The following is a 27152-nucleotide window of genomic DNA, read 5'->3' on the forward strand; positions in this document are numbered from 1 at the left end:
AGCTCAATTATACCACGCATGCTGCGTGCCTCCTGCCAGCCAGCTGGTTTTCGGGTCTCTGCCATGCATGGGCAGGATCAGGATACATGCGGGAGATGCGCGTGCATGTGCAGTGGGGAGGGTCACATGGGGGCACATGTGCATGTGCGGGGCATGTGGAAGGGTGGGGGAGTGTTGGGGGTCATGCACATAAATGCGGGGCGCATGTGTGTGTGTTTCATGTGCGCATTGCATTATGGGTTGCATGCACATCTGCCTGCTGTTGCACACACGCGACAACAAAAAGGTTAGCCATCGCTGATATATAGTAACAGTAACAGTATACAGGAGATAATGAGTTTCAGGGTAGACTGAGAATAAGGAGCTGTCCAAATGCTGATTCATTTAAATGTAGATTAGGTGGCTTTTTAAAGCCACTTTGCTGCATCACTACCAATTACAACTATACTATCAAAAAGCAACAATTAAGACAACAGGCATAAGATTGCTCCTGAAGTTAGGCACACTGCAGTATAATCTCTGCCTTGTGTAAATTTAAGCACAGCAATCACATGAGGAATCTTACAGGTAAGGTAGCAGTCACGTAGCACACTTAACTTGTAACTGAATCACACAATACAGGGAAGAATAAAGTAGCCAAACAGGCTGGCTTTACACAACGTTTTAACCACAGATACAAAAGCTAAACAAGACTAAACCCAGCCAATTTAGCATGCTACGCCAACGCCTCTGCTTCTCTTTTTCTGACTTGTTAAAGCGTGTGTTATGTGAATGCCACGGAGGGTTATTCAGACACATTCAATCTACCGACCTGACACAATATAATATATGCCTCGGGAATATTCATGCATAGTTTCTCAAAAATAAGAGTGCCTGACCTGAAAGTCAATTAGACAGTTAGAAAATGATGAGGAAGCTGAACAGCACTGAAAAATATATTCAGTGGTTCGGTTTCAGCTTATTGGACTGGTTTATAGGGCCCATGGGCACACAATCAGTGACTTATTTTATGTCCAGGCAGGTGTTTTTCCATCTGCAAATGTTATAGTGCCCACGTTTATCATCTAAAAGACATGCCCAGGACACAAAGCATGTTTTAGCCTGTCATTACTCAACTCATTGTAAGCCAGTGGCCTCTACATATTTCACATAGTAGCTTATGCAGTTAATCTGGACCTGCTTCCTAATTTTATCACATTTATCACATTAACGTATAGTGAATTACTTCCAGCTGCTCTGTTTCTGAGGGAGGCACTCCTTAAATAAAATCTGATAAGTATGATTGGGGAAGGGGATATTAGATGACACTGCTGTGATATTTCCTCTTAATATAACATTATATCGTCCTGCAATAGTCCAAGACTTCAGCCTGAAAAATCAAGGCAATTGCTAACATAAAGCAGGGATGCCCAATCTTTCAGGAAGTGGGCATATTTTTAATATTGGGAATTCGTCACAGACATATTCACAAGGTGACCGCCACGATGGGCATGGCCAATCACAATTCATTTGCCAGAATTATGAGCTTCTCCTAACTCTGTGATAGCGAACCTATGGCATGCGTGCCCAAAGTGGCACACAGAGCAATGTTAGCTGGCACACATGGCATCACCCGTTCTTCCTCCAGGTTTCTGGCGTGCATGCATGCATGATGATCAGCTTCTTTTTCGTGCATGCAGCAGTCCCGGAAACTAGAAGAGCTGGTCTTCAGGTTTCCGTTGTGCACATGCACGCCAGCCAGCTGATCATCGTGCACGTCAGTTACCAGAAGACAAGGTGGCCAGTGTGCAGGCACTCGCTGGAAACCAGAAGTTCATTTCCCAGCGCATATATGCCCACTTGGCAGCTTCTCTTCCGAGGTGAAAAGGTTCACCATCACTGTCCTAACCTTTCCCTCTAATCTCACAGGATATTCCATGCTAACTAAGCTCAATCTTTTAAACAATCTGATGCACCAGGAACCCTGGAAGTTCTAATGGAAGTTTGCTGAGGAGACACTAGTATTCCAGGTACCATGCTGAAGAGCTACATGGACAGAAAAGTCACCCTACATCTCACTACCATGATTTTTTTAAAAATCTGCATTAACACTACTTATAGAGAGTACATATTTTATTTCAATTTCATTATAAGTATCCCTATTTACAAAATATGTAGCTATAATTCTTCAGATACGAAAGATTCTCAACCTAATGCAATTAATTGTGCACAACATTCATTTGAATGGGGTCCAGAATACCTTATCCCTCACAGGAATGTGACCTGTGCTTTGTGCCATTAAATGCTAATGATGACTGCTCTTGAAAGCGGCTGTAGGTTGCTCTACTGTTTTTAAGAGATTCTAGCTTAATAGGTTCCTTCAATTACCAGATATTTAGAATAACCAAATTATAGTTTGTTATTTATTGCAACAAAATTACAATAACCTTTTGCAAAAAAATATCTAAAAATATTGATGCTTGGTACAATTTACAGCACCAGTCAGCACTAACTGTTTTAGACCCTTATAATGTAGGTAACTTTAAGATATATTGGCCCTCCTGACTGAAAATTATGGTAATTTCCCCAAATTGGAAAATACCAATTTGGGGAATGATTGCATTAGGTTTTCTTTTTTATACATTCTTCAGTGACATATTTTACCATGGAAAATTTGTGCCATCGTTTGGTTAATTCCCTTATCAAAATGCTGCTTTTAATACTCAAGCTGCATACAAAATTGTTTGAAGAAAGGTGATGAATAAATTAATCCTTGCACGGTCAGGAATGTACAGCCTCAGTCCATTCCAGACTGTTACCAAAACAAAGAACAGATGGAAACGCTATTTTCTGTCCAAAACTATCATATTTAGCCCTTTCCAAAGAGAGGTTGGGGGAAAAAAAGGATGTTTATTATCATAAATAGAAATAACAAATGATACACAGCAGTTGCTGAGATCATTCAGTATGTATTCTTAGCTGTTCTATTATAAATTACTCATTAGAGATTCATGGATTCTTATATGCATGTTTAATTAGCTTCAGCCCAGCTTGCCAAAAAAAGACAGACTGATAGTTTCCAATTATGGCTTCCCAATATCAACTTTTCTGTTCGATGAGACTTGATTATATTTGCTCATTGTACAATAAAGTCATCATTCCCAAAGTGGAGCAATGTCCCACTCATCTCAAAGGTGAGACGACATAGCGGTAGTCCTCAACCTATGACCAAATCTGAGCCCTACATTTCTGTTGTTAAGTGAGACATTTGTGAAGTGATTTTTGCCCCATTTTATGATCTTTCTTGCCTCAGAATCACTGCAGATTCACCCAGTTGCTAAGTGAATTTGGCTTTCCCATTGTCTTTGCTTCTCAGGTGGGTGCAAAAGGTGATCACATGACCCCAGGATACTGCAACTGTCATAAATATGTACCAGTTGCCAAGCATCTGAATTTTGATCATATGGCCATGGGGATGCTACAACAGTCGTTAAGTGTGAAAAATGGTTATGTCACTTTTTTCAATATCATTGTAATCATCACTAAGTCGAGAACTACTTGTGATGGTATATGGAAATGACCGGGGGGGGGGGGGAGAGATGCTGAAGATCAGATAAGAAAGGGCACAGCCCACCGCTACACAAGGGCAGAAAGGCAGACTCAGAAAGGACCCTTCCTAATTTCTCAGGCTGTAAAAGAAACAGCAGAAGATTAGTACTATCAAACTTGCAAGATTCTATTAATATAATCTTAGAATAAAGTAGAGTTAGCTTTAGAGGTGGGTTCCTACCAGTTTGGACTGGTTTAGCCAAGTAGGTAGTAACCCTGAACTGGTTCTCTCGGCAGTGCCTATAGTGGCGCCATCTTGTTTTTTGCTTCTGCGCATGCACAGAAACAATTTTTACCTACTGTGCACGCGTGCATAGCACACATCAAGTGCCCCCCCCCACCAAAGCACATCCCTGAGTGAACCGGCAGTAGAAGAAGCCGGAACCCACCCATGGTGAGGTTATCTAATCATGTTTCCTGTCTTGTCTATCTGGAAAAGCTGACAGATAATGGGGAGAACCAGAAAAGGTCTCAATTGAGGAATTACCTCACTTGTTCCTCAATGATTCTGGCACTTTGTTCATATTTTTAGTGGCAGGGTGGTGGTGGACACAAAACAATAATCTAATTAATAATGGAGCTGTGAAAAAGCACTTAGGTAATTGAGACCGACCAATTTCAAACCTACCCCAGTTTTCATTCAGCAGATTGAGTCTTGTGTCAATTTAAATGCAAACACACACATACAGAGAGAGACAGACAGACAGACAGACAGACAGACACATAGAAGCACACGACAGTTTTTTATGGACTAGACTCCATTCGATCAGAGGCAGCTGCTGAGGTGAGTTTGCCTTTAAGAAAGCAGAAGTCATCATATTCCCGCTAGCTCCCTAAGGGCCTTGAGGATGTTATTTTTGCCACAACAGACGTAACTTAACTAGTCCTCTGGAAATTGACTTTTAGCTAATCATAGCTTTGTCAGAGCCAATTATATTGAGACACCTAGAATCTGCCATATTGCTTGTCTTCATAGCCTCTCCTGGTACTGCTGGATGGGATGACCAGGTTCTGTAATGAAAAGACCAAGGCCGCTGAGACTGCAGCTATATTATGTAAAAGCAGATGTGATGCCTTTTTTTGGACTTACCTAGGGGAAGGAGGCAGATGGCTCTCCTATTAGCTTTTGCTCTATTGACTCTTCAGTGTGACAGTTTGGGGGTCCAGCAGGAAAGTTAAGAAGGTCAGACCATGAAAGACCATAATCTTATCTGTTGGGCAGAAATAATTAAAGAAGGTTGTGCCAAAATATCAAAGCTGCTATGCCATTATAGGCTCTTAGTGTGTGATTTTTTAATTTTAAGCATTATGTTTTTAATATTAGCTGGAGAGAGAGAGAGAGAGAGAGAGAGAGAGAGAGAGATCACTTCAGTGTGTGTGTGTGTGTGTGTTTAAGCATAAATCTTTTTTAAAAAACTAAGGGATTTTTATCTCAGTGTTAAAATATTTCATCACAGTAGCTTTATAAACACAAACACATCAGAGATGGTATTCAGCAGGTTCTGACCAGTCCTGGAGAAATTTTGAGTAGTTTGGAGAACCGATAAATACCACCTCTGACTGCCCCTGCCCCCATCTATTCTCTGCCTCCTGAGTCCCAGTTGATCGGGAGGGAATGGGGATTTTGCAGTAACCTTCCCCTGGATTGGGGAGAGAATGGAGATTTTACAGTATCCTTCCCCTGCCATGCCTATCAAGCCACGCCCACCAAGCCATGCCATATCCACCAAGCCATGCCCATAGAACCAGTAATAAAAATTTTTGAATTCCACCACTGAAACATGTTCGTGTGTGTGTGTGCGTGCGTGCACACACACACACACACACACACACACACACACACACAAACACTTTTAGAATCCATAAATAAAGCTCAAACAGCATAAAAAAGTAATCCACAAGATTGATTTAAAGAAAGAAAGAGAGCTGACATCACGACGGCACGACGTGCAATCTTGATGCTCCGAGATCACAGTAGATATTTCTGCCGCTGGACGGTCCATTCGGACCTAAACCTTCCCGTAGAGACGGTGATTGAGAAGGGCACCTCCTGATCTCAGGGATACCGCAAAGTCCCTGAAAGATCCAGGAATAGCCTTTTTTTTTCCAGTGACAGAAACACAGCTAATGAAGCTGCTGAAGATGGGACAGCTCTGGAATGGGAAGAAAGCAGAAAGAGAAAGTGTGTCGAATTGGTGAGGAAATTTTATTATTAGAAAAAGAGACTACCCCCCAAAAAAATTAAGTTAAATTAAAATTGAAGATGGAAGACTGTAAGCAGTGAAATTAATCTACGTTAAACTTAGTGTGTTAACCTGTTTCTAATTTTTTTTTTCATGGACGGAATTTTTGCAAAGGCTCCCTATTTTTTAAACTGAATGGATTGTTTTTTCTTCTTTTTTCCCTTTTGCTTACACCTATGGATTAAAATTTCCCTTCTTTTTTTTAATAATGCTTGATTGGATTGTTTTTGATCTCCATTTAAGGTTTTTTTTTCTTTCTTAAGCTTGGAATATAAAGAAAATAATAAGAAGGATTATAAAGAGGGTTGTAACAACAGGAGGAAAAGCAGTTACACTGCCCCTTAGAAGCTGGAGGCTGGATACATTGTTTTTTCTTCTTTCTCTTTGATCACTTCAGATTCAAGGTTCTTTCAGTTTGTTTACTGACAGTGATAGTAGGAACACAAGTTGTTTATATAGCTGCTTTTTGGGAGTTCTATCACTAGCTATTGGAGGGAAGACAACATTTGGATTTGAAAGATAATAAATGAACCTGTTTGAAGTTTATTAAAATAGCCTTGAATCCTATGGTGGCAGTGCTTGCAAAATTGGAAGAATGGTGCAGCAGGAAAAGGAAACTGTAACATTGAAAATGATTATGTTTGAAATTCAAAATCTATTAGTTGTGACAGAGAGAATTGAAAAGAGATTGGAGAATATGGAATACAAAACAGAAAAAAATGATGGAAAAACTGAGGATATTTATCAAATGAAGAATGTGGAGGCAAAGTTCAAAAAATGGAAGAAGAAAAATGAGCAAAGAGATAAGAAAACTGTGAATGCTGACAACAAAGTGAGCATGGTTGGTAATGGCAAGAGCGGAATATGGAAAGAGGAGATAGATGGATTGGAACTCTACCACAGACTTCAAAGCACAGAAGAAGAAAAGAGAAAAATTGACGGAGATAAGGAGAGAAATCTTGACAGAAGCACCAGTGATAACCAAAGATAAGCTGATGGAAAAAGCAGATGTTGGGTTTCGAGCTTCTATGATATATGAAAGGAACAACATGTTGTGAAGAGTTCATACAAGATTTATTAAGAAAGTAACTGGAATATTAATGCTACAAATGGCAAGAGATATAAAACTGCACTATTTCTGGAAAGATATGGGTTGATGCAATGAAAATGTATAATAAAAACTAAGCTAAATTTAGTTTACTAGTAGTATGTATAAAATGAAGTGACAATAGCTATAGTTAAATAATGATTAATAATGATAACAATACATACACATATACTAGTTTGATAATATGAAACTTTATATAAACAACATATGGAGAATATGAGAGGAGGTTTAAAAGGAGGTTTATCTAGAATACGTTATAAAGATGTATTGCGATTGGACAATTTTAGGATGATTTAATAGAATGTTATCATATAATCCTATTCTAGATTTTGAATATTATATATAAAAGAATGTAAAACAGTTATAGTCAAATTAAGGTTGAGATATAATAATCATGATATACATGAATATATGTGAATTTAAAATATGCGATTTGATATGAAAAGCAGGTGATGACTATGGAAGAGATGCATGGAAGTACTGTAACCAACTGACATGCTTTCTACAATTTGTAATGGAAGATGGTTTTTTTATTTTTATGTTTGTTTGTCTTTGTTCAAAAATAATAATTTTTTTTAAAAAAAAGATTGCTTTAAAGAATCTGGGCCCCAATGACAGCTTTAGACTCCTAACTCTTCCCTATATCTCTTGATGAACCATACAGATGGATTCCTACAAATTGAGGTGGTGGTAGAAGAGGAAAAGTCATTGTTCTTAAAAAAAAAAGCCATTTGCATTGACAAAATGAATTGGGAATACAGTAGCCTTACTCACCATTCAGTAAAATGGGAGACTAACCACATCAACCTGAACTGCCTGTTTGTTAACAAGGAGCTTTGTTAGCCCTGTGCAAAGTTCCCTTGGCCCAAGGTAGAAATGAGGCATTCTCTGGGGGAATGGAGAAATGAGAGATGCAGGCAGTCATAGCTTCTTTGCTTTGGACACCTTCAGATCACCTGTTACCTGTTGCCTACTTCTTCCTGGTTGAAGGCCCTCACACTCTTCTGGATGCATAAACCGGCCTGCTAACCCAATTTCAAAAACGTTAGTAATATAACAACTAAATAAAAACAGCTGGCTGAAAGTCTACCATAAAGCTAATTCTAACAAGATTATGACTGAATGAAAATACCTGAGGGAACAGAAAGCGTTGAGCCTGGCGTCAGAAGCATTAACAACTATGGTACGTCTTGAATTTCCCCAGGGAGAAAACGCCACAGCCTAACTATAATAAGTAGAAGATCAATGCTGTGTCTTCTCAGCCAACAAAAGTAATGATCTTACTAGCTGGACTGGCTGGTGTAGATACAAGCAAAACTTTAGCTATACCAATTCTAAACTAGATGGGATTTTAAAATCAAATACAGGCACATAATATTGATAAATGTCTAGAAACCCTATGGAAATCACAGCAACTACGTGAAGCACAAATGAAGTAAATGTCAGTTCCAATCCCTTGGTCTTTTAGTAGCTATAGCTTGGATTTATTGCCATGCTGTTCAAAAGAAGCCCAGATCGAACATTTTATGATGATCTATCGCAGTTGACATGGGTGGTTTAGAGGAAACATGTTACCTGCCAAGAGTCTATCTAAGAACCTTATTGTTTCATTTACAAGAGAACATAAATTTATGAGTCCACCCATGTACAGTATATCTTCATCCTTCATCAGGGCCATCTAGTGGCTAAAGCAAATAATGATACTATCCGCATAGCGTTCACCAAAGGTTTTGTCTGAATGGTAGATTATAGCAAAGAAATTAAACACAGACAACATAATACACAATACTCCAAAAACAAATTACTACAAATGTGCAGTTATAAAGTTCTTTTATCAATTTGGGTACAGAATGGTGATTTTATATTCATTTCCTTACATAACAGTACATAGTATTAAGTATTGAACTGGTTTTACATTTTATAAAAATGCTTCTAATCTATGCATATTTTACAAGCTATGCTTCTGTACATACATCTGTACAAGCTATATGAAGCAATAATTTGGTATTTAATTGGCACCAGCATAAATAGTAATTGCCATATATTAAAAAAACTAACTTGGCTGCTTTCATTTTGGGGCTTGTAAATTTATGGAATATTGCTAACTTCAATTTGGCATATTATATTAGACATAATAGACTAATCTTTTGAGGCATATGGTTAGATTAAGATGCTGAAAGCAAGACATTTAACTTTTCTGCAAAACTATAATTTAATTGTAATTGAATTTAAACAAATTGTTCATTTAAATATAGTGTACACATTAGGAAAAATAGAAGAAAATCTACTCTGCTTAAGAAAAAATAAGAGCTTTCTCCCCAATTTGCCTTTAAATAGTATGGCTCGGTTCCTTGAGAATTATGATCATCCAGATATAATTTTTTCTGACCAATCCTTTTTAAGGTAGTGGGGTCCTCTTAAAGTCCTTCCTTTATTTATGAAATTGGTGAGGAAAAATAGACACTTTTACACCCAAGAATTCTAGGAAAGTATAAGAAGCAGAAAACTGAAAATATTGCAACTTATGAAATCAAAGATAATAACTACTTGGTTCAGGGGTGGGTTCCAGCAGGCACTACTGCTGGTTCGCTCGTGTGCCTGCCGTGTACCTGCGCACGCGTGATGCATGCTATCCACACATGCACATTGCAATTAAAATTGTTCTGCGCATGCATAGAACTGAAAAATAAGATGGCAGCGCCTACAGTGCCACCTGGAGAACCGGTTCAGAGGTGTGGCATGCCTGAGTCATTGCTGGTTCCAGCGACCCAGGCTGGCAAACCACTACTGGTTCGGTCGAATCAGGCTGAACTGGTAGGAACCCACCACTGACTTGGTTCTTCTACTCTGTTTCCCTGAAAATAAGACCTCCCCGGATAATAAGTCCAATCAGGCTTTTGAGCGCATGCACTAAAATAAGCCTTCCCTCCAAAATAAGCCCTCCCCGAAAATATTGCAACACAGCAGCAGACATGAGGTGACCATGTGCACCCACCTCCTCCACCTCAAAAATAATAATACCTCCTCAAAAATAAGGCCAAGTGCTTATTTGGGGAGTAAAAAGAAAATAAGATGGGAAAACAGAGTATGGTTGAACTGAATCCTGGTCCATTTTCATTTACAGCCACAATCCTTTGCTTAATCTGCTAAGATTATAATCAATTTCCTCTGTATTTATTTCTTCTGTCCGTGATAGAAGCAGCCACCAAAATCGCAAAATCTGCACCCTGAGTACTCAGTCATCTCAGGGTGCTGGATGTAGAAAAAGAGAAACAACAAGGGCATATGGATAATTTCCTCAGGATATTAAAGGAAAAACTGGGATAGAATGATAAAAGACACAAAACATAATAAACCAGAAAAGATATCAAACAGGCAAGAATTTTCCATTCGTAATCCGCAAGTGGAATGGCAATCACAGATTCAGCAGCAACCTCTTATTTTTAAAATGAAAAATGCCAGGTGTCATGGCTACAGATACTACAGATGCATTTAAAATCAAGGAAGGGTATTTACAGGCAAATCTCGATTTACAAGCATTTGTTTAATAACCAAACTTACAATAGCACTGAAAAAGAGTGGCTTATGACCAGTTCTCACACTTATGACTGTTGCAGTATCTCCATACTCACATTATCAAACTCTGGGTGCTTGGCAACCAGCATGTATTTACGATGGCTGCGGCATCCCACCATCCCAGGGTCTTGAGATTACCATTTGTAATCTTCCTAGGGAGCTTCTGACAAGCAAAAACAATGAGGGGAAACTACATTTATTGAATTATCTCATGATTCGCTTAACAACTATTGGGATCTGCTTAACAAACATGGCAAAAAGGCTGTAAAACGAGACCCAACCCATTTAACAACTGCCTTGTTTAGCAACAGAAATTTTGGCCTTGGTTGTGGTTGGATGTCAACAATATATGTACCTGTACTCTGAACATGCTAAGAGAAACTACCGAAACCTTGCAGTTCTGGAATATTCTGTTTAAAAAGTGACCAAATGGATGCTTCTGAGTGCATAAACTTGGTTCTCATATTTCTAAGTGGAAAATTTAGAAATATTTGTTTGCTTTTTCTTTGCAATCTAATGCTACAGTATCTGATATCCCAAAACACCCAATTTGAAAACTATATTTAGCTATTATGGTTGAATACTCATTTTAAGGCCATTTAAACAACAAAGGTCATCACATCTCCCTATCCTAAATTCTTTAAAGAGTTATCTGCTGGATAAAGAAATAGTACAGCATAAGTCAATAGGCTCATTCCTCATGAGTCAATTTAAGCTGCACACTCCGTTCTGAGTCTAATATATGAGTAATGACAGAATCTAATTTACTGTTAATAGATATTATAATGACAAAAACAGAGCAAGAAACAATTACAAACATGAACGGGAAATCCTATACTGTACTGTATGAGATTCTGATGCATGTGACAGCTATGGGCACCCCTTGTGGTACTGCGCAAAATACTGCTTACAATTTTCTCATTTTGCACAATGAGGGCTAGAAACCTGGATAAGACAGTTAGAAACTGAAAAAACAAAGAGTACCAGCTGTCCAAATCCAAAGTTAAGTCTTCTTAACTGGAAAAGATTTAAGTTACTGTTTAAGATATAGGTAGGTAGGTAGGTAGGTAGGTAGGTAGGTAGGTAGGTAGGTAGGTAGATAGATAGATAGATAGATAGATAGATAGATAGATAGATAGATAGATAGATAGATAGATAGATAGATAGATAGATAGATAGATAGATATAGAGATCCATTTGTATTCCTAGTTTAAGGTTGATTCACTCAAACATTATTTTCTCTATTAAACACATACAGAAAGAAATGGCAAATTACTTATATTGTGTTGAAATAATTCAAGAGTTATGGTTACATTAGGCATATTGGGCAGAAATTAAGGCAACTTGGATAAAGCTTTGAGAACATTTGACTAAATATAAAGAAGGAAACAAAAGGGAAAGGAGACAACTAAAATATATAAAAGAAAAGAAAAAATGCAAGAGACACATTTGTGGCTTGCTAAACTGGCACAAGTTACAGCTATATTATCTGTTCATACAATCTTCCTGTTAGATAAAGTTTTAACTCTTTGCTAGTCAACCTGTGCCTTGTTGGTATCGTTTCAAAGATATTTCATTATCAGATTTCTCAATGTCTTCAACAAAGACAGATCTTCTAATCTACTGCCTTCACTGGAAAACTTGGGATACATTCAGATTTGTATTTGCCTTTAAAATAGTTCACGTTGAACAATTTAGGAAAACCAAACACCATCACAAGAAATGTTTTGTGACATTTCATATTATGTCACAAACCGTTTAGCTATGGTGAGCTGTATAGCAAGTCGGCACAGGAAACGTTTCATGACATTTTGTATTAGGTTATAAACTGCTTTGAAATAATGTTTATACCACAGAAATATTTTATAAAATTTGTTAAATTTCAATTCCATGAGAGTTATGGGCCCCGGATTGTAAATTAACTAAGGCACCGGAATTCAAAAAGTTTTGTCTCACTATGCACTTCCCCCCCCCCCCCCATTTCAAGATTCAAGGAATTGAAGTTTTAGTAGCATATAGATTAAAAAAACTGATTCTCTGTATTAATGAGGGACAAAATACATCCCAATAATACATTAAATAGTACATAGTCAGGAAAAGAGCTGATCTGAAAATAACATCAATGTGAAAAAAACATGTGGCTAGATATCATTTTGAGGTTCTGGCAGTGGTGGTGCAAACTACAATTATGCACAGTTCTGCTGAACTGTGCCCCCCTCACTCGTATTTTGCTACAGAATCACCCCAGTAGAGAGGCAGATGCTTTTGTCCGAATCATGGACCAATTAAAACAACTGGAGGAGAGCATCTATGTTAAAGCAGTACTAGATTAAGAGCTGCCTAACTTAAGTCAGAAGCCACTACATGGAGTAGATGAAGACCAATGTAGCTCTCCATCTTCCTGCTCTGTTCTTCTTCACCCTATCTCTGAGATTTTCTGCAGCATGAACAGTTCTCCTCATGGTTGCCAAGCTACGGATATTCCTCCTCTTCCCCCACCCCCATCCCCTGTGGGCTGTGGCTACTTCTCTCCTGCCTTAAAAGCAATCATCATATTTGACTGCAGGAATATTGAAGAAACCCACTGCAGGGAAAGTAGTAGTCACATTTCACATCCTGCGGCAGTAGGAAACAGCAAGAGACAGCCAGGCCACAGTACGGAGAGCATTCGGTGCAGGGATGGAGAATCTGTGGTACTCTAGGTCTTGCTGAACTCACATCATTAGCTGTGTTGGCTGGAATTATTGGGAGAATGAATTTAGCTATTCTGGGAGGTCCAACAGTTCCCTGTGGATAATTGTTCTGGGTTCAATATAGTAATCCTCTTTGTGTATTAGTGTTTCAGTTAAGCTGCTAATTATTGGCCACACACTTTGAGTCTTTGCAATTTCCTGTCAAATTTCCTGGAGGATTTACGTCTTCCAGGCCTCTTGAATGCACAGTGTAGGTAGTCCTCGACTTACGACCACAATGGAGCCCAAAATGTCTGACATTTGTTCAGTGAGTTTTGCCCCATTTTACGACCTTTCTTGCCACAGTTGTTAAGTGAATCACTGCAGTTGGTAAGTTAGTAACACAGTGGTTAAGTGAATCTGGCTTCCCCATTGATTTTGCTTGTCAAGAGGTTGCAAAAGGTGATCACATGACCTTGGGACATGGCAACGGTCATAAGTATGAACTTGTTGCCAAGCGCCTCAATTTTGATCACAGGGATGCTACAAAGGTTGTAAGTGGCCATAAGTCACTTTTTTCAGTGCTGTTGTAAGTTTGAACGGTCACCAAATGAACTGTTGTAAATTGAGGACTACTTGTAGTCAAATATTTGCTGAGGTTTTACTACAAATAGCTAGTATATAAATTGAAACAAATAATACTATCAAAGGACAGCAAAGCTAAATTAGGATGGTATGTCATTTACATCATGAAATCACACATTTCTACAACAAGGCAATTGTCGAACAAGTTTATCAGAACAATTTAGAAATAAGAAGGAACTGAACTGTCAACCTTAGACATTTGAAGTGGCTTCAGCAAGACTTCTCCTTCATTCCTTTCTAATCTAGTGTTTACTTGGTGGTTCAGATAAACAGCCAATAACCTAAATTGTAAATTAAATTTTAAATTGCATAAAATCTCTTGTAAAGAAATGTATGTCTATAAAATCACACTCCCATATTATGGGATATGTGCTAAATACCTAAATAGCAACAGAAGGATAGGGAAGTAGCATTCACAGTGACTGTCATCAGTCTAGTTTAATTACTGGGAGGGAGGGGAACTTAGAATATAGAATCTTGGAAAGTAAATCAGCAAAACTCCAACCCTTATTAAAGGAATTCATTAACACAGGATCCCTATGAATCGTTTAATTTATCTCTCCCAGATTATTAAATCGAATGGCTCTTCTGCCAGGGTAAGACAGAAACATCACTCTGTTCTTTGTATGTTTTCTTGTGTGTGCTTTTTCTTCATTGGCACCAATAGTTCTATTATCTATTCAGAGACTTAATTTACAACTTGTTAGAGGCCTGCCTGTTTAAGAATGTCAAAAACAATTAATGCCTATAACAACCTTCATATTATGATCCTTCCTGACTCGACATTCCACAACCACTGTGTCAAAGTCAGGAATGAAAGCCTTCTCCAGAAACCTATTCCCTTAATTTAGGCCCAAATCCTTCCTAAATCTTCTGTATTTTGTTTATTTACCATATTTTTCAGAGTATAAGACACACCAAAAACACACCGGAGTATAAGACGCACCAAGATTTTGAAGAGACAAGTTTTTTTTAAAAAGTAGGTAGGTAGGTAGGTAGAGGGATAGAGAGGGAGAGAAAGAGAGAGAAATACAGTAAGTAGGTAGGGAGAGAGAGAATAGTTAGGTAGGTAATTAGGGAGGGAGGGAGGGAGAGAGAGAGAGAGAGAGAGAGAAATACAGTGGGTAGGTGTGGGAGAGAGAGAGTGTAGGTAGGTAGGTAGGTAGGTAGGTAGGTAGAGGGATAGAGAGAGAGAAATAGAGAGAGAGAAATACAGTAGATAGGTAGGGGGAGAGAGAGAGAGTAGGTAGGTTGGTAGGTAGAGGGATAGAGAGAGAGAGAAATATAGTAGATAGGTAGGTAGGGAGAGAGAGAGTAGGTAGGTATGTAGGTAGAGGGGGGAGAGAGAAATACAGTAGATAGGTAGGGGGAAAGAGGGTAGGTAGGTAGAGAGGGAGAGAGAGAGAAATACAGTAGGTAGATAGGGGGGAGAGAGTAGATAGGTAGGGAGATGTTTCCAGGTGTATTTATCCATGTGCTGGAGAAGGAAATCGCTGACAATCTGCAGCACCTAAGACTTTGTTTCTGCTGGCACAGCACTTGATCAATGTAATTCTCATCAATCAGTTAAAGAGCTTTCCAAAAGAGGGGGAAAAGTTTTTGCACTCTGCAAACCTCCCCAAAACAATACATTTTCCGCAAAAACAGGCCTGTTTTTTTAAAAAAAGGCATGAATACTCTTGGAGGGGGGCTTGCAGAGTGCTCCTGGGAGGTGGGCAAATGAGCAAGAAATGTCCCATTTTTTGTGAAAACGGTCTCTTTCGTCAAACAAATTGCATGCATAGCCTTATGGAGGGCTGCTGGGGGCTGGGGGGGGCAAAAAATGCCCATTTTGTGCTCATTTCTGCCCTGCCCGGCCCCCAGGAGCTCTCTAAAAGCTTCCTAGAGGCTATGCACGGCCATTTTGGTGAAGGGGTGGGGCTTCGGGAGGCAGAAAATGCTGTATTCAGTGAATAAAACGCACCCAGATTTTCAGCCTCTTTTTTGAGGAAAAAAAGTTCGTCTTATACTCTGAAAAATACGGGTATATTGTATTACACTTCTGCTTTACTTAAGGGGCATATGGGGTGTTCAAGGAAGGGGTAGCACCTGTGGTGGACAGGTAGCCTTTTTACAGTTGTTGATTTACCTTTGGACCTCACCTGGCACTGTCATATGTGGTTCTAAGTAGCTGTAACAGGTACAGGGGGCATTTAGGCAGATGGGTCAAGCCAAATGAGGGAGCCAATGGGCCTTTGACTCTTTGTGAGATACAAGATTGGTCTATTACAGCATAGGAAGTCTGACTCTGGCAAATTGACAGGCCCACCAGGCATTATGGAGCACTAACAGCACAACGATACACTTAGGCAATCTGATCTTCCACTGCAACAAAAGAGGTCTCCAGCTGTATGTTCTCCATGTCATGCTGGATTAAAGTCCCTTCTACCGAGAGAGTGGGACTGCCCCTGTACAACAGCTATGAAACTTAAGACTCCATCACCCACAGGATTCTGTTGTGCAATTCATCTTCCTCTACAACTCATCTGAAAATCATCTTAACCCAAACCTAATTCATTGGGGCTTTTCAGCAATGGGGGAGTAGCAAAGCGACAGGTGGAGATGACCACTGGCAGTTGTGGTCACAAACCTGCGTATGATTGGCCCTTGGACCAGTGGTCATTCATCTCAGGACCAGGGCCACAGAGATGTCTGGCAGAATTCAGAATGATTGGGCAGGACTTCTAGGATAGCACTGCCCACCCACACATGAGGAGAGGGTGGAAAAAAAGGACACTACACATTGCCTGCCTCGCAACATCTGGCCAGTTAACCATGGCTACCAAATCATCTATTTAGTGGTCAAGAATCAAGAAAAATGAATAAAAGAAAACTCATTTTTGAAACTTGGAATATCCATTCCTTGCTGGGTACAGACAAATTATCATAGCCCAAAAGATGAACATTACTCATAGCAGCCAAATTTTTTCTTTAATAAAGAAAAAGAGAGTTGGAAGGGACGTTGGAGGTCTTCTAATCCAACCCCTACTGAAGCAGGAGAACCTAGATCATTTCAGACAAATGGTTGTCCAATCTCTTTTTTAAAAACCTCCAGTTTTGGAACATCCACAACTTCCAAAGACAAGGCTTTCCACTAATTGTTCTAATCCTCCAGGAAATTTCTGCTTAGTTCTAGGTTGCTTCTCTCTTGATTAGTTTTCATATGTTGCTTCTTTACCTGCTTCAGGTGCTTTAGAGAATAGTTTCAACCACCTCACCACCCCACTTCTTTGTGGCAGCCCCTCCGATATTGGAACACTGCTATCATGTCACCCCTAATCCTTTCCATTAAACTAGACGTACCCAATTCCTGCAACCGTTCTTCACATGTTTTAGCCTCCTGTCCCCTTATCATCTTTGTTGCTCTTCTCTATATTTTTTTAGAGCCTCAACATCTTTTTATATAACACTCTATAACACTGACATTGCTGCACTCAGTGAGACAGGCTGGCAGATGAAAGTACAGTACATTACAGGAAGAAGCAAGAATGGTCAATACATTCTTTTGGAATTGGAAACCACAGACTGACAAGACGACTCAGGGAGTAGGTTTTGCAATAAAAACTGCTTTGCTGAAACACATCTCTACTCTACCCAGTGGAATAAATGAACACATTATGAAGTTCTGATTTTGTCTTATCAAGTCACGCTATATCACCATTGTCAGCACTTACACACCAATTCTCACAAGGCAAGGAAAATTTCTATGAGGACCTGGAGCAGACTGTTCAGATAACTCTGGCAAGTGATAGATGTGTCCTTCTGGATGATGGAGTCCTCTGGAAACATGAAATGGAAAAACTAAGCAGCAATGACTTGTACATCAACAACACAATATTCACACTTGCAATGTTCAATACAAAATGAAAACCCCATACTTGCACCTATTTGACTGTGTCATAGGTTGTCAGCATAATTTTAAGAACATCACAATCACTCATGCCATGTAAGGTGCTAAGTGCTGGACAGATTATAGGCTGGTCCAGGCAGTCCTCAGTTTGAACTTTTATTTTATTATTTTATTTATATCCCACCTTTATTATTGTTTATAAATAACACCTGACAAACATATCTAATACTCCTTCCTTCTCCTATTTTCCCCACTACAACAACCCTGTGAAGTGAGTTTGGTTGAGAGAGACAGTGATTACCAAGTCACCCAGCCATTTTTAATGCCTAAAGCAGGACTAGAACTCATAATCTCTTGATTCCAAGGCCAGTACATTGAACTTTAGACCAAATTGCCCCCTTTACGTCATAAACAACCAAAGACTGCCAGAAAGTCATTCAACATTGGCAGACTACAAAACCCAGACTTAATCCAATGACTTCTGTGATGCCTTTATTGTGGTTTTCTATATAAATGAGGGAAGCAAATCAAACTATGGAAACCACAGAGCTATCTCACTGCTGTCCATTACAGGCAAGATGTTCTCCTGAACAGACTTATCACTTTCTTGAAAAGGAACCTCCCATACCAGCAGACATGGTATTTGTTGCGAGGCAAGTCCGGAAGAAGTGCATTGAGCAGAACAAGCCTCTTTACTTGGTCTTCACTGACTTTACAAAGGCACCTGAAATTGTAAATAAGGAGGCTCTCTGGATCATCCTGAAATACTATGGTATGAAAGCTCAGATAAATTGTGAAGTTGATTCAGCTACTCCACAACAGAAGCCCTGTGCTATGAAGCTTCCACCAACTTTGAAGATAGGGGCTGCCAAAAACAGATTGGAAACTGTGAATGGAGTAACAGAATAACACTCAGAGATACTACAATAATAGATTTTCAGTGTTCCCATTGTGTAGACTGTGCTTCCAGACTGGGACTGAGGAGTCATTTCTGCTTCCACAGATGAACTACATAACAGCATATCTTCTTCAAACTTGGACTACCATATTAAACTATGCAGAAGGTTATTTCCTCTGTTAGATTTCCATTCTAATTCAATAACAAAGCTATCTCTCTTCCACAATACAGACTATGGTCAATTAGAGAACAGGTCTGTCTTGTAAGTTTCAAAACTAGTAGCTCTAAGTATATTTATATACAAATTTTTATAGTAAAAAAAATAGTATCAGGAGTGTACATACAGCTTCACGGTTAGCTTCACTCAGAAATAAGAATGCTACATTATGCAGGATGTTCTCACTAGGAAAATTAATCTTAGTTCTCTTTTGGTAAGATGGGAATGTTCATCTATTTTAGAAGATTACTTTGACACTGAGCAAAATATGCAACCTAAGCAGAGGTGGGTTCATATCGGTTCGGTCCGGTTTGGCTGAGCCGGTAGTGGCATCCCAGCCTGGGTCACAGAACTGGCAGCGACCCAGGCTGGACACGCCTCCAAACTGGTTCCCTGTTGCCATCGTCACCATCTTTTTTTTTTAGTTCTGCGCATACGCAGAACAATTTCTATTAAACTGTGCATGCACACACAGCGTGCATTCAGCACATGCACACGAAGCACACACACAAGTGAACCAGTAGTAACGCCGGCCAAAATCCACCCCTGAACCTAAGATAATAGGTAGCCTGTCCCTTAGTAAAAGTATTTCATAGTGCAGCTTAATAAGTTATTGTAGTTGTTAGCTATTAGCAACATAAAATCCCACACAAAATGCAGTGAGTAGCCTGGCTTTCTCCTTGGACAACATGGAAACCTGGCAGGCTGTTTCAGAAGGGACAAAATTAATAGAATGACCATGTATTATACAATATTTGGTTAAGAATTGGAGGGCCCAACATTGGTAAACACCTGTACAACAGGGTTTTTTAGGGGCACAATCTCTTGTAGCAGTTTATACTATGGTGAAGGAATATATATGGGTTCCATTTAAAATCCAGTAATTATTATTAAATATGAATTTCAATACACAAATTAGAATAGGGAAATTTAGGAAAGTTGTCTCCCCTTTCATTTTCACAGTGAACCGATTCCTTCCTTTCTGCACAAATGGTCATCTATGTTACAACTCAGTTGGTTTTTACAAGGTAGATTTTTATATTTGCTAAGCATGTGTTTCCATACCAGAAACCACTTAGCAGGTTACTAAATCATTCTGAAGGTTATAATGATGATGATTTAGAAAATAGATTACTTGCTTAGCATCATCACAGAACAATAAACTCTTGCAGAAAATAGCTCATTGGAAATGCAAGTCCTTACCAGCAGAGAGCAAAGCCCAGGCAGCTGGCAAGAAACTATACCCCCAAGCGGTATGCAAAAATTGAGAGTAACAGGCCAGCAGGCATCCTGCTTCTGGTTGAGGTGCAGAGATGGAAAAACTTGATTTTCTGTGAGAATGGATAAAGCAGCATTTTTACCATGTAGGATAACTCTCATATATAGAGATGCAGAATGTAATGAAATCAATAAGATCATTTATTATCACAACAGGTTTCCAATCTACATTCTATCCAAATATTTACAAATTCAGATTTTCTCTTATGGAGAGGCTGGCCTTTGTTTTATAACTAAGCATTATATATAAAATGAACAAAATATCCCATTACCTGGTGTTTTTTTTAATGCAAAGTGAAGTTCATTTTATTGGATTTAAATGGTACCTTTCTATTCACTTCTCCAACCTTGCTGTTTCCTACAACAGTAAAGTTCAAACGTAAGAAGTCGCAGCAATAGCCATTTTGGCTGGGGAATTCTGGGAGTTGAAGTCGTGTATCCTGAGGATGCCCAAGTTGGAGGAAAAGTGAATCTAAAGGCTGTTCTGTATCTTCATTGCCACAAAGAAGGTAAATTTAATAAAAAATAATATTATGATATTAATTGGAAATGATTGGAAATTAATTGGAAATGTATATTTGCTTTTCTTGCATTCTGAAATTTACATGAGTGAGGAGGGTGATTTTTATAAAAGTGGTTTTACAGTGGTATCATCCTACTCACAGAATGATTTCTCCAGAGGGATTTGCACATTGTACTTTCTGACTTTCGTTTTTGTTCTATCGGTATTTTTATCTTTCAAATAACTTCAGTCTAAAAGTTAGTTTGTTCCTTAGTCCTGTTTATGCTATTCTTTTATCCCTGTTGCTAGTTTTACGCCGTATTCTGTTGCTGTTTTTTTTAATTCTGCTTTGAATATTTTACCATTTTAGGGGTTTCTAAAAACTACAACAGAATTTTCTATTTCTTTTTTTTATTGAAAATTTTTGGGAAAAAAAAAGGCTTTTACAAATATTTACCTCCCCTCCCACATGCTCCACACCCGAACCCCCCCCCACCTCCCCCCAACCCCCCCCCCACTTCCCAGAACAATACAGGGTATAAATCTTTAACAAAGATGTTCTAAAATAAACTTTTAAAAAAAGTTAGTATCATCTTTCATTTGAGCTTTAACTCCTCTTTTGTTAGGTAGAATTTTCTATTTCCATGTGGTACAGAATAGAAATATCGTGACTAAACCAAATAAGCAAGTTAAACTTTTTTTTTTTTAAAGAGAGTTGTGCTTCTGTCTATTTATTTATACATCAAACTTAGAAAATTGCCTATCTCCCCACAGAGGGATTCTGGGCAGTGCACAAGTAAAATCTAAAAACATAAAAACTAAATATTATATCAGAAGACAAAAGTAGTTAAAATTCAAAAGGCGGGGAGAGGGCCTTCTTACCAGCTACCATGAAGTTCCTTCTCCCCTTTTTAAGATAAGGAGAAAGTGAATTATGACCCATGTCAGGAGAAAGAAGAGAAGAATGAATGATGGGACTTGGTAAAAAGTAAATAAGGAAGAAGTATTGGGGCAGTTCTTCCTTTTGCTGATTCTGCTAGTACAGGGGAATGTCCACTTTCTAAGTTGCACCACACATCCTTTTAAATTCCCTCCCCCCCCTCCCGGGAATATTTGTACCAGAAAGGTCCACCAACTTGAATAGTTCCAAAGACTAAAATATTCCAAACATCGGTGAATCATAGTGCTTGTTGCGTGGCTGATTTAGCTGTGGCAGGCCTCCCAGAAACAAGAGTTTCCTACTAAATCCAAGAGCAGACCTGGATTCTCCAGATCAGCCTTCCCTCAGGAAATAGGCAATTACCTCCACTAGACCGATTAGATCCCACAGATTAAGCCTCCTCCGAATTCCATCCGCCAGCCAGTGTCGACTGGCGACTACCCGGAGGAGAGCCTTCTCTGTGGCTGCTCCGACCCTTTGGAACGAACTCCCTGTGGAGATTCGAACCCTCACCACCCTCCAGGCCTTCCGCAAAGCCCTTAAAACCTGGCTGTTCCAACAGGCCTGGGGCTAAAGAGCTGTTGCCCCCATCTCGAATGGTATGACTGTTGTGTGTTTTAAATTATGCATTGTTATGTGTCATTTTTTTTAAAAAATTTTTTGTCTGTATCCCCCTTCCCTGGTTTGAGTTGTGAGCCGCCCTGAGCCCCCTTCGGGGGAAAAGGGCAGCATATAAATATAATAAACAAACAAACAAACAAACAAACAAACAAATAGTCTCCAGTTGTTTTCAATATCACCCCAACCAGCTCTTCCATTATTTATGATGGTGAAGAAGATGATAGGTTTAGAATCTGCCTCAACTGGATATTAACCAGGATAGAGAAACTTATGTACATGTTGCAGCCTAGCCTTTTACAACGGTATCAAGACATTTTTCAATGATGCAAGTGTTCTGACCTAGGCTTCCCCAAAAAGCACCAGACAGAGCTCTGGTCCTGACAAAACTCCTTTTATTAACCAAATGTTAATTCCTCTCATTCACATTCAGCAAGGCCTGGCAAACAGTCTTTCAAAGGAATATGTATGACTACAGACCTTATCTATCTTGGAAAGTGGCCATACAAATATTTTCCAAATGAGGTGCTGTGCAAGGGAAGACTGGACACAGAGTCTCTGAGATTCACAGACAGATCTTCACACTCCTGAAATGAATCTAACGACCAAACAAATGTATTGTTTCCTGCAAAAACCCACTCCCCTTTCGCCCCTCTTTTATTTCCTCTGGGAGGGGCCAATCACCTTCCACCTGTGAGTTTACTCCCAAGTCTACCCTGATTTCTGAGTTGTTCTTTTCTTCTGGCAGCTCTGTACATTGGAACGCTGGGAACAGGCTCCAGCTGTTCCTCTGCCTCACTGTTATCTAGCTCCATAGGCACCTGATCACTGCCAGATGGCCTTAGCCCTGTTTCTGCCTCCAATGCACAGCCCTCGTCCGAGCCTTCCCCAGCCTCCAGGTTTGGCCCATGCTCCTCCCCAACCTTCTCACTGTCTGACTCTGCTGCCAGCTCTGCTGGCTGCTGGCAGGCCACAACAGCAAAGCTATCCTTAATTTTTCCTTTTTTTCTGTGGGACTGAACTGATGAAATGGTTCATATGGTAAAGTGATGTTGTCAAGGGGAGGGGTTGGTGTGGTTAGCTATCTTTAGATTTGTTTGTTTTTTTAGACCTAGGTTGTATTGGTACACAGCAAAACATGACATGGGGTTTGTTTTACATCTATTGAATAATAGAGAATAATACTTTCACCATTTTGTGGTGATCAGTTGCTTGTATTTTACAATACGATTTCTGGAAAATATTTGTGTTTCAGAAAGAAGGTTCATGCATTGCACACCGTTTATTTCTATTTTATAGCAAGATATAATAATAGCAAAAAAAAGGTATATAGTCATGAAGGCTCCTTAGAACATGTTCAAAAGCAGCAGAGTTTTAACCATTTTTACCAGGACTAGAGGATTATGAAAGATATGAGAATAATTTTCCCAGAGTATTTCAGGAGAAAAAAAGCTACAGATAAGCAGACTTGATTTCCTTGATGTGTAACAAAATCAATTATTAACATAAGCTCTTTCCAGCTGGAAATTGTTTCGGCATCAATGGGGATAAAAACCAGCAAATCAAATAATAAATACATCATCACTATTGCTCATTCCAAATGTCCTGGAGTGGATAGATAACTGATTGCAAAATCAGTGGCTTTACCTGTTGCCCAGGCAAAGGAGACGCCCCCCCCCCAAAAAAACCTTTGGAAGCCATGTGCAATCACAACTGGAAAGAGCAGTAAAGGGCAGAAGAGCAAGATGATGGCAGCATCAAAATGAGGATGTAACCTAGAATTGGATCCAGGAGTGGCCTAGAGCTGAACACAAAGGAAGGGAGTGGTACCTAGGAAGGAAGGCTCCTAGTCATTGCTCTGAGTGATGACCAAGCAACTGAGTCCAGGCATCCTGCTGCCTGCTCTCTCTGCAGTGAAATTCATGTGGTTTTCTTCCAAAGGAAGAAGAATGGTGTTGTCTTTTAGGAAAGGGCGGGAAAAAACCCTACCCAACTTCAACTGCCCAAATGAATCCATCTTTTAATAAGCCAGTCTTAACTGATCTGGTGATAACTGGGTTAGAGCTTAAGCAATTTCGAATAGTTTGACTGTAGTTCAAAATGAACAGACAACTGTAGTACAGGCTTTATAAAGAATGAAACAACACGAATTGTGAACACAGGTCCATCGTGTTCAGGAGCTCCACTGAAAATCTCTGCTGAACCCACCAACTGGAATGACTTTGCAGTGCAGCAGGACCAAATCAAAAAGGCTTTTTTTTACATGCCAGCCTTTTCCAAGCCAAGGCAAGAGAAAACAATTTGACATCCAAGTGGAATATAAATTGGCGATCACAGGCCTTAATTTGCCAGTGCAATAGGAAAGCAGTCAGGCCATGCTGATTGATAACTTTATCTGCTACAAGGGAATAGGAGAGACCCTGGAAGCATAAATTCATGTGCAGTAAGTAGACTATTTGGGAGTTTGAATCCTCCCATACACCACGAGAAACTGGGTCACCTTGGGTGGAACCAGATTAATTAAAATTTAATATCTATCAGTTGTGGCCAGTGGATGAACTAAGTTATAGTTTAAAGATTGTTGACATAGATTATTCATCTGCTGGCTGGCTGCAAAGTGACAACTAGCTACTTCTTGAATATACACACTCTTTAGTCCCACAATTCTAATCAGCTACGTATAAAATAATGGCTTGCGGCATTGTGGTTATGAGAGTGGGGGGTTTAAACATAATTGTTCAGCATGGTAACAGCATATTTGTTTCTACTCCAAGCAAAATCAGTCATGATTCCTCCCCTTAGAGGGTATATTTAGCTCCCGAAATAGCCAAACAATAAGGAACAAAAACCCAGAATTATAATAAAAAGAAACAAACACAGAGACCCCAAGGACAAGCTTCAGGGGCGTTGTCAAGACATGTGTAAACAATCTGCAGACTATTTAGGAAGCACCTGCATAATTTGTATTCTTATACTTATGAATGGAACTGAACATGGAGTATTATGGAGATGGATAGGATGCAGTGGCAATTGCCAGAAAAATCACAAATTGCTAATGTTGGCAAATCAAATTAGATATCAACTTTTCATCTTTGAGCGAATACTCTGTAGATAGGGATGTGGAGGAGAAAGAGCAGTATAATTTAAAGTTGAACTGACATAATAATTTTAAGGTTCGGAAAGAGAAGAAAATACAGGACTTGCAAAGAAATTTGACGGAGAGAAACCACCATTGCATTTGCTATGAATTTTGGTTTTGTTTTCCATCTAATTCTAAGAGGTTCCTTTATTTTTTCCCCCAGGAGTCAAACCAATAGCTAGTAGCCACACCCAGTGGCTTCAAGGATGCAAACACAAATAAAAACCTCAAAGCATCTTCCTACCATTATCAATTTTCTCTTGGACAGATGAAGATGCACCTTTGTTTAATGCTGATATCTTTTAAGCTAGCAGGAAGATATAAAATATTCCACCTGAATGGCCCTCTAGCACACAAAAGAGCTGAATTTAAGTGTGTAAATTCAGCTGGTTTTAAGAGCAACTGGCTCTTGTACCCAAGGGCAATCTGCCATCCAGAACAGGCCTTGCTAAGAGGATCAAGAAATGAGAGAGCCTTTCATTTCTGAAGCATTTCCAGACAGATGTACGTATTTCTCTCACCTCCAGTATTTGCTTACCCCAATGATGACTGTGTCATCGCCCTGGAAAACCGGGATGAATTTATCTCCCCGTATGATCTCCGACTGATTCAAGGGCCGGAACCTACAGAGCACCTTGATGCTGCATTCATTGAGTTCGGTAGTCATGCTGGCTGGGCAATGGGGCTTTGTCCTGGTGTGCAGCTTTTGTAGCTAGAAGGAGCGAAGAGCAGCAGGAGATACAATTCCCAAGCAAAATGAGAGACAGGCAAAAGCAGGTTGCACGCAGGCACTCTCGAAGGAAGGATCACAAAGAGGAAGTCTTTCCTAGATTGTCACCCCACAGCAGCAGAGCAGTTGGCTCTCTCAGCTGGGCTGGTAAGTCTTCCGTGCCTGTGGTACCCTGGGATGCTACTTGCAGTGCCTGTATCCCCCTCCTCCTGCTGCAGGAATCGGCAGCATCAGCATCAGGCAAAGGGTTGGGCTGTAGCTCAGGGTTAATACTTTTAAGGTGGAACAGCCCCAGTGCTTTAAGGTGGACATGATTTTTTTTAAAAAAAGAACTGCACCTTCCAGCTAGTCTCTTTATCCTTTCCAGATGCAAAACAGCACAGGGAGCCTACAGACAATAGATGTATAGAAGAGAAAATACTGAAAGTGAGAGTTTGTCATGCAAAGTTTATAAAAGTTACTTTTCCTCTTTGTATGCAGCTGGTAAAATTTTAAAAGCTTCTCCTTTATTTCAGAAATATCCACAGAAAGAAAAAAAATCACAATTGAATGGGACTTGAATGGTGTGGGACTAATTCAAATAATTTTTCAGCCATCACTGAAAAATTCACCTAATGCTTATTGTTTCTAGAAGACTAGAAATAGCAATGTGTTATTTTTCCTCAATTAATTTGGTTATTTCGGATTGGTTTTAAGAGAGCTCCAAACAAATGGGAATAAGAATTGAGCATGTCTTTTATAAATTGAAGGAAATGTTATTACGGTAGTAAGGACAGACATTTAAATATAATTGTAACTGGCAATGCCTGTGGATTGACTTGCTGAAAAGTGCTTCCAACTCATTATGTAGGAATGAAGCTTAACGTGGTAGTATCCTTATGAGCCGAGGTGGCGCAGTGGTTAGAGTGCAGCACTGCAGGCTACTTCAGCTGACTGCAGTTCTGCAGTTCAGCTGTTCAAATCCCACCAGACTCAAGGTTGACTCAGCCTTCCATCCTTCCGAGGTGGGTAAAATGAGGACCCGGATTGTTGGGGGCAATATGCTGACACTGTAAACCGCTTAGAGAGGACTGAAAGCCCTATGAAGCGGTATATAAGTCTAACTGCTA

The 27152-nt window shown here is 39.5% G+C and overlaps 1 protein-coding gene across 3 annotated transcripts in view; it reads right to left on the reverse strand.

Moving 5' to 3' along the window:
• Window positions 1-26247, reverse strand: part of KIF5A (kinesin family member 5A) — a 63253-nt gene extending 37006 nt beyond the window's left edge. For all 3 annotated transcript variants that reach the window (XM_087710590.1, XM_087710591.1, XM_087710589.1), the window contains exon 1: window positions 25852-26247. In XM_087710590.1, the coding sequence (XP_087566716.1) occupies window positions 25852-25980 (129 nt within the window). In that variant the 5' untranslated portion in view covers window positions 25981-26247. The remainder of the gene's footprint in view (window positions 1-25851) is intronic.
• Window positions 26248-27152: the final 905 nt, after the last annotated feature.

The sequence above is a fragment of the Thamnophis sirtalis genome, unplaced genomic scaffold, assembly GCF_051295495.1.
Source record: "Thamnophis sirtalis isolate CommonGarterSnake01/CBP01778 unplaced genomic scaffold, rThaSir2_p1.2 scaffold_3, whole genome shotgun sequence".
In the NCBI taxonomy this organism is placed as follows: domain Eukaryota; kingdom Metazoa; phylum Chordata; class Lepidosauria; order Squamata; family Natricidae; genus Thamnophis; species Thamnophis sirtalis.